General features: G+C 42.8%; 1 protein-coding gene across 1 annotated transcript; it reads right to left on the reverse strand.

Annotated features, from left to right (window-relative positions):
• Positions 1–203: 203 nt before the first annotated feature.
• Positions 204–6,902, reverse strand: LOC141086339 (uncharacterized). The gene is made up of 5 exons (XM_073572278.1): positions 6,652–6,902; positions 6,419–6,575; positions 6,023–6,297; positions 426–471; positions 204–324 (listed from the first exon to the last, which is right to left on the reverse strand). The coding sequence occupies exons 1-5, from the start codon at positions 6,887–6,889 to the stop codon at positions 204–206; spliced, it is 837 nt and encodes a 278-aa protein (XP_073428379.1). The 5' UTR covers positions 6,890–6,902.
• Positions 6,903–9,226: the final 2,324 nt, after the last annotated feature.

Raw genomic sequence — 9,226 nt, forward strand, 5'->3', positions numbered from 1 at the left:
CCACTCATTCAACAGATAAGATGATGACTTTCCTGGGATTTTCAATAACCAAATTACCAAATAGTGACAAACGTGTTCGGGTGCTCTCCAGAAAGCTAAAGCTGCTTTTCTTCAAAATAATTGAGGGAGGAGGGAGAGGATGGATTTGTGATGTATAACCCAGATACTGATGATAGAATACCTGATTCTTGAAGATGGTTTGATTACAGCTGATACAGACGTTTCGCTAGCTCCTCTTTATTCTCCTGGAAGTTTGTCAGGTAGATGGAACTTGGTGATATAATGTCTTCAAGAAAACATCCAGGGATTTTGCACATTGACATACTGGGAAAAAATAGGAATCATCTGTAAATTCACTGGAAACATTTCTTACCTAGTTCATGGTTTTATATAGAGATAAGATATTTATGTACAACACAACTCACCTCTCCTGGTTGTCTGGGCTCTCCTCAATATTAGATGGTTCATTATCTGCACAGAAATATGGAAAAGTGAAAAGATTTTATTTTTGAGGTTCAAAACTGATGATTTTGCTGATAAGGCATGTCAGTATGCAGGTCCACAATAGAGAGGGGTCTAGAAACATGGAGCCTGGAGAGTCAATAAAGCTACAAATATAGGTTCAAACTAGAGAATACATCATCTACCAGAGATCCACAGGATCCTACATTGGGATCTGACATTATAATGAGGCCCAAACACAACAGGACCCAGGGGTTTTAGCAGGCATCTACCCCATCTGCTGCTCAGTAACACTGTCCTTATTAATGATGTGATGTATGTGTTCAGTACATTAGAAGTGAACATGTCATACGTTGCCGGAGTGTGGGCCCTCAACAATCTCAACCATTCTAAAAATGATTTGTACAAGTCTCTATTGGTGAAAAATATGTGAGAAAAAAATCACGAAAAAGGTCCCACACAACAATCTTTACAAAATTACCAAAATGATTTTATTAGGATATAACAGGAATACAGGAAAAAGGTGGTATAAGAATCAATTGTGACCATAAATAGCACATGGGCAAGAAACCTAGGAGTACCCTCCCCTACAGGAGTAGGTGGAGTTGGTGGACTTCTACTATCGACCAATCGGTACTCCTAGGTGGACTCTTACTATCGACCAATCTAAAGGTAACATTATGCAGTGAACTTATATGGTGTGACTACTATTTCTTGTATTCATCCTCATTGGTGGCAGGTTCCACCAATTGTGACGGCCATATTTGTGCTTTTATCTAGTATACCTCGACTGGTTGTTCTTTATCAATATGGGATAAAATTGAATATTTAATTCTTGTACTATGCATTGATAAAATTATCTATATCCCTTTGTCCATTACCTATGGTGTACCCCATGTTTCTCTTATTTGTGCTATTTATGGTCACCTTTTTCCTGTATTCCTGTTATATCCTAATAAAATCATTTTGGTAATTTTGTAAAGATTGTTGTATGGGACCTTTTTCGTGATTTTTTTCTCACATATTTTTCATATATAAATTTGCGATTGTCCTATTATGTCCACTGTAATACCCATCCGTGTAGTGATATACTTGTATGTTTTTACTTTACTTATATAAATGGGGTGTTTTTTCATGAAACTATTAAAGTCTCTATTGGTGTCTATGGGATTTACAGCAAAACTCAAGCAAATTTATTGCACTGCTGTAAGACATTCTGCAAAGCCAAAGGGACCATAAGTCAACATGACTGTCAATTGATCTGCCAATATGGAAGTGTCCATGACCTGAGACAGCCCGAAAAACTGAGAATTGTTCTCTCTACAATAACATTAACCTAAATGTTATCTATAAGTTATTACTTACTTTTATTCATTTCTCCACTTTTAGAATCCTTATCACTAATAATAGTGATGCCATGATCTGATCTGTGAAATAAATGTAACAAAATATGAGCCCACCGCTAATCATTAATCCCCATAAAGTATCTAGTAATGGAGAAAATGTATATCTTAGGCTACTTTCACACATCAGTTTTTGTGCATCAGGCGCGATGCGGCGCCGTGCCGCATTGCCGATCCGGCATAACATGTGAAAAAACTGATGCACCGGTTCCGGTTTTTTGCCGGATCCGGCCAACAGATTATGCCGGATCCGGCAAAAAAACGGAACCGGTGCATCAGTTTTTCATCAGTTTTGTCCGTTTTTTTGCCGGATCCGTTTTTTAAAAAACGCCCAAAAGCCACCATTGGCTACTGGTATTTACAGAAAATCCTATATATACCTTAGTATACACCCTGTTGAGAGGTTGTTGTTTTGGAGCAAGATGGAAGCCATTATTGGGAACATCGCTCAGGCTTACATTGATTTCACTTTTGAGGCCAATTCTTTGGCAGCAATTGTCCATGGCGAAGGAGTGACAAAGGCAGCGTATCATGCGTCTGCGCCGACGTCGTTTCTGGATTCACCCTATAACTGCACAGAGGCTGACACTGGGAGTGTTTGCAACGTTATATCTGTCGTTGCGAGGAAATCCAGAGAAGTTTTTTCATTATACGAGGATGAAAGTGGAAACTTTTGATTTTTTGCTGGACAGGGTTGGAGAACTGATCCGGAGACGTGACACCTACTGCTGCTTCTCCATCTCACCACCGGAGCGTTTGAAGGTCACTCTCCGGTAAGGCAATTGTTATTCTTTATCCTTCAAAGCAGACTTCAGTATACTGGAAATGTGTCTGATCCTGTTGTTGCAGTTATTTTGCATTAATTATTTTTTTTTACTTTTTACACAGATTCCTTGCAACAGGCGAATCCCTTTCGTCGCTACAGTACCAGTATAGGATTGGGATTTCAACATTATCAGGTATTATCAAGTACACAGTACACATGCCGCACATTGTGGGACAGTCTACATGAAGAGTTTATCCCACAGCCCACAACAGAGAGGTGGCTCGAAATAGCTGACCAATTTTACAGCATCTGTCAGTTTCCGAATTGCCTGGGTGCAGTTGATGGCAAGCACATCAGGATCACTAAACTAGCAGGATCGGGATCTGAGTTTTTTAATTATAAAAAATATTTCTCAATAGTCCTGATGGCGATTGCAGACGCCAAGTACAAATTCATTGCGGTGGATATTGGGGCCTATGGATGTTCCAATGACTCACAAGTTTTTAAAATTTCAGCAATGCGACGTAATTTGTACGGAAACACATTCCAATTCCCACCTCCAAGACCACTTCCTCAAACTTCTGGGCCACCACTACCATTTGTCTGTGTAGGTGATGAAGCATTTCAACTGTCAGAACACCTGCTCAAGCCGTACACAAGCAGAGACTTGACACCAACAAAAAGAGTGTTCAACTATCGCCTGACACGAGCACAGATGATGGTGGAGTGTTCGTTTGGAATTCTTACCGCTAAATGGAGAGTACTGTTGACTGCAATTAACTTGAAAACAGAAAATGTGGATGAGGTGGTAAAAGCATGTGTTGTGCTACACAATTTGGTTATTACTAAGGAACAGATTGCTATAGAAGACAATGATGTTGAAACCACATTGCATGATTATCGCAGTGTTAATGTGCAAAGTACTCTAGCAGTGTCCAGAATGAGGGACACATTTGCCGAGTACTTTATGTCACCTGAAGGTAGAGTTGAATGGCAGGATGACATGGTTTGAGATGTTGTATTGTAAGGGTTCCAATGGATTGTGATGAATAAGAAAATGCTCACACAAGAATTGAATTTACTAAATTGATTTACTTAAGTGATAAGATCAAATAATAAACAGTATAAAACTATAAATACATATGCATTAATCAGAAACAAGCATTATTCATACGTTACATTATTCAGATAGTCTCATCTCCATGTCATCGTGTCCTCTCTGGTCTGTCCCATCTCTTTCTCTGTGTCTCTCCTCCCCTGCTAATCAGTACCCTCCTTTTATATGTAAAAACTTCTCCAAAGCCTTTGATGTCCCAAAGTAAATGTGAGACTTAGGGTACCGTTACACCTAGCGACTCACCAGCGATCCCGACCAGCGATATGACGCTGTCAGGATCGCTGGTGAATCGCTGGGTGGTCGCTAGTGAGCTGCCACATAGGCAGATCTCACCAGCGACATCGCTGGGGACGGGGATCGCTACTTACCTGTCAGACGCGGCGATCCTGCGTCCTCCCGCCCGGCTCCACGCGTCGCTCGTCCTCACAGCAGGAAGCTCCACAGGAAGCTGACGACGAGAAATGGTCCAGCAGCTTCTCGCGCGATCAGCGATAACCAGCGGGGTAGCCGGTCGGAGGTAAGTATCACATGCAGCGATATCGCTAGTAATATCGCTGCAATGTCACAAAATCGGTGACTTTACAGCGATATTGCTAGCGATATCGCAGTGTGTAACGGGGGCTTTAAACAATATCTATCCTTGGATGCCAGTGAGACGACCCCCTGAGGCCAAATAGATGAGATTTCACCAGTTGACAATCCATGGGGAAAGTTAACACACCCAATCTAATTATGGCAACGAAGGTCCTTTGTTGGTAGATAAGTGTAAGCCAGTTATTTGCTCTGCTTGGACAATTTGACCATCTCGTTGAAACAAGTTTCAATGACCTTCTAGGAACGTTCAAAGAGCTGAGTATAACTGATTGAAACTATATCAATAGTTGGTATTAATTAATTGGAGTGTTGAAACCATTCAAAATAAATCATAGTATACAGATGTTAAAATCAATTTTTTACCTTGTTGTACCAAATCATTTCTGTGGTTTTAGTTACTGTACCTTGTTAGCTTCAATTTTGGTAAAGTATTAGTACCTTTGTATCAGTATTCTATATTGTTTTACTACCTTTTTTTTGTACCAAAATATTCACAATTTGTAAATTCCTGACAAAGCTCTTTTAAAATTGAACAAAAATTATCATTTAGTAAAAAACTTTCTACTAAATCATGTAGTGTGGTGTGTAGAAAATAATATAGGGGCTATAAAGCGGTATCCAAGGACCTTCCACAGTACTGCCCACCAGCAGGCCTCCCCCCACCGCCATACACGTACGTTACTCATACATGTTCTTGTACACACACTCCCATACATTCACATACTCACACACACCTACTCTCACACAATCACTCACACACTCACATACTCACACACACGCACTCATTGAGTTTTATACATCGACATGTTATATTAACAGTAAAAGAAACAAAAACATTTGATTGACTGAAAAAAAAAATTATTTTTTATCAGCTTTAGCTGAAATTTTTTCTTTTATATTTTTGTAATAAAACTTTTTTATTGGTAACAACAAAACACATTAAAGATTGGTGTAATATGTAGCGGAAATAGTATTGGAGGGGCTCTCAGTTTGGACCACTTCAACAGGGGTGTTGTGGGAGGATGTAGTTTGTGAGGGGTCAGATAGCAAAGGACAAGGTATAGGAATGGAGAAAGAAGGTGAAGGGGTGGATAAAGCTGATGAAGGGGTGGAGAAAACAATAGACGGGGGGGAAACTAAACTGTGGGTGAAGGACGGTTGAATTTGGGATGTGGAAGGAGACTGGATGTATTGGGAAGGGAGTGTAGGTTGGGAAGGGAGTGTAGGTTGGGAAGGGAGTGTAGGTTGGGAAGGGAGTGGAGGCACGGATGCAGTTTGGGAACTGGTACGGGGAAGCAGACTGGAAAGGGGCAGGAGGTTGGTACTGGGGAAAATGGTATGGTACAGGAGGGGTAGGAAGGACCAGGCCTGGAGCAACTACTGGGCCGGTTGGAGGAGCTGCTGATGTCACCTGTGCTAAGGCCACCTGGCAGGCTTGCATTACATGCAGCTGCTGTTCAGGAGTTAGGTTGTCCAGCCGCTCAGTTACAGCTTTGAAAAAAGAATGATGCGGCGCTTTAGTTGCATCTAGATGCATCCTTTCAACACGCGTGCCTAAATCAAGCACCTCTCTACTAACAAGATTGAACCCAGCAGACATTTGCTGGGTCATTACTTTCGTAGCGTTTTGAAAGGATGCATGTAGATTTAAAAACTCTGCAGCAAACTGCCTTTCCTGACCCCGCGGACGCAGCCGCCCAGAACTCAAAGGTGTTCTATGGAGGGCAGCTGTGTCAGAGGGGTGAGGTAAAGGAAAGCCTACCTCGTCAACAGCAGCTTCATGTAATGAAGCCTGCACAGATGCTCCAGCAGAGGTGGATGGGGCTGAGGGATCACACACAAGGGAAGGCAGGGAGGGTGCAGAGGGGTTGGGTATGTTGTGGTCCATGGTGGCGGCCTCCTGGGGGATCGCTCCAGAAGGGTTCAATGCAGGCTCCCGCGTGCTGCTGAAGGTGCTGTTGAAAAAGTAGAAAAAAATAGACATTAATATCATGATATTCATTAGCCCTGGCTGCAAAAAAAAAGATTACACATTTGACCATTTTTTATTTAGTCACTTCTGGTAGGAATGTTTACCTTCTTGTCACCATAGTTGATCTCAGGAATGACAGGGCCTCAGAATACTTATAGCGGCTCCTGCGTCCTTTTGATCCGCTGGGAGCCTGCATCTCTTTGTTGAACTCCTTCTTGAAGCGATCCCGCATTGACCGCCACCGCAACTGAACTCTTTCCCCTGAAAATTGAAAACACAAAATGGTTAGGATCAAGCACAATACATCCAGAAACATTACTGAAATGTGAATACTTACGCTGTTCTTTCTGTGCCCGAGAATGGAGTTCCTCCCAGTTAGATACCACAGCATGGCACACTTCCTCCCAGAGTCGTCTAGTAACACTAGCATCTGCATGGAAGCAGTCCGCCATATTCCAGAGCGGCTCACGATCTCTCACCATATCAATTAAGAGGTCCACATCTATAGCTACATCCTCACTGTCGGAATCGTGAGCACGCTCTGAAGCCTGTTTAAAGACAAAAAAGGTAAACATAACAATCACAGCATTAAGTACAAACCTTATAAAAGTCCTAAAAAAAAATCCTTACTCTATGGCGACCGCCCCGGCGTGGTTGCCGACGACTCTGGGAGGCACTTTGAGGAACTCTCGGACGAGCCACAGATTCAGAAGCCTATAATGAAAAAAAAGAAGAAAAGGAAAATTAAATGCTGTTATGTTGATCTTGTTTTTAGGTCCAGTGATGTGTAAGAACATGTTTTAGTGCAATTAATGCAAAGATACTTACATGCGGGGAGCCCACTCCAGGCATTTCTCCGCTGTGTCCGTCTCCTTCTGAGAGACCCTCTGGTTCAGCTTCCTATTAAACAAAAATGCATATATAGGGTTATGTGTACCAAGAATGTTCTGGCAAAAAAAAACAAAAAAACCTCATTTCGCTGGTGATGTGAAGGAGGGCTTCCAGAAGAAGACATGTCTGGCTGAAATTCTGTAATTGAAAACAATTGTTACCTACAACACTAACCATATTCAAAGCTTTCAGGCCTGTATACTTACAATATGGGTTGCAAATTAGGATTTGGCAGTAGTGTTCTGGACAAGTTCCTGCATGAAAAAAGCACGATGTAGTTTAGATTTGTGTTGTGTGCAACATTTATTCTTACAATCAAACAAAACAACAAAAATAGTAAAAAATAAGATTTTTCTGAATTCCACTCTCACCACCCTATAAAATGCAGCTTGGACAACAAACCATCGCAAAATTACTATGTATATACTCGTGTATAAGCCGCCCCGGCCCAAAAAATGGGAACACTTATAGTATAAGCCCAGTGTGTAATCCATACACTATGGCCCCATATGCTGTTCCATAGAATATGCCCCCATATGATGCCAAAAAAAAAGAAAAAAACCTATTATGGGTCCATCGCCCCTGTCTGCCACTTCTTGTGTCAGTGACTGTTCATCCAGCAGAGGGGGACACGCACTTATCACATCAATGCACCCACTGAGGATGCAGCAGAGACCGCAGTGAGCAGCAATGGACCTAGGAAAGGTGGATATCACTATGCTTGCAACGCACAGATTCAGGAATGGTAGCGTTACCACTGAAGACAGGAAGGGAGACAGTGGAGAAGCGAGCAAGGCTACAGATATGACAGCAGGATGATCTGTGACACCCCTGCTCCCCCTCTGACCCACAGGGAGATGACCCGTGTATAAGCCAAGAGGGGGACTTTAAGCCCCAAAAATGGGCGTAACATCTTGGCGTATACATGAGTATATACAGTACCTCCCCCTACAGTATTTACACATAAATACACACACCCACCCACGCAAACTACTTCACACTGTCCTTCATAATTAAAATCCCTCCCCACACTGATGACCACACCTGAAACTTTTTAAAAACAATAGTACAATGTATGAACAACATACATGTGTGTGTGTGTGTATATATACATGCTGGGCAGGCAGCAGCAGGTACAGCATGGGACTCCAGCGTGGTGGCTAGCAGTGACAGCAGTGATGGGGGTTCTGCGGCAAAGGGTTCCAGTGGTGGTTGTTGGGGGTCATGGTGGTGACAAGTTTAGCTGGAAAGGCAGCAAGACACAGTCGCTGGCTGTGACGGGGATGGGTGTGCAGGCATCGGCAGTCACACAGACAAAACGAAAACCTATGCTTGCAAGAAAATTTTTATACTCACACTCAAACTCCTGCTCGCTGGAGGTCCAATAGTGGATGGCTGTCAAAAATTCAGTTGGTTGCTGGATGTCTGGCTGGCTGGTGTATATGTGGCAGAATCCAGTGGCTGTGTGTGTCTCCAGTAGCTCTTTCTCCTCTGCATTCAGGGTGATGAATGCCCTCTCTCTACCTTTCCTATAGGGTGGGTGGAGATTGGCAGGTGTTTTTCCCCAAATTTGATACTTTTTGGAGCATGCTCAGTGCAAAAACCGGATCCGGCGCCGGAATCAGGCAAAAACCGGATGCCGCCGGATTCGGCGGCCATAGGCTACCATTATAAAAAAAACCGCATGTCGCTGGATCCAGCGTCATCCGTTTTTTTACCGCAGACAAAAAACGTTACATGTAACGTTTTTTCCAGACGCCGGACAGGCTGTTTTTGCCGGATCCAGCAAAAACCGGACACGCTGCATAGGCATCCGGCGCAATGCGGCAATAATGAAACTCTATGGGGAAAAAACCGGATCCGGTGGCAACAGGCGCCGGATCCGGTTTTTACACCTTTTCGCCGCATCGCGCCTGATGCACAAAAACTGATGTGTGAAAGTAGCCTCACCTGGTAGTATTGTCCGAATCCTTATCTAAAGTTGGTAATTTCTGATCTGCGGGAGCAAAAAAATATAAATC

The sequence above is a fragment of the Dendrobates tinctorius genome, unplaced genomic scaffold, assembly GCF_039654945.1.
Source record: "Dendrobates tinctorius isolate UK_male_01 unplaced genomic scaffold, ASM3965494v1 ptg000032l, whole genome shotgun sequence".
NCBI lineage: Eukaryota > Metazoa > Chordata > Amphibia > Anura > Dendrobatidae > Dendrobates > Dendrobates tinctorius.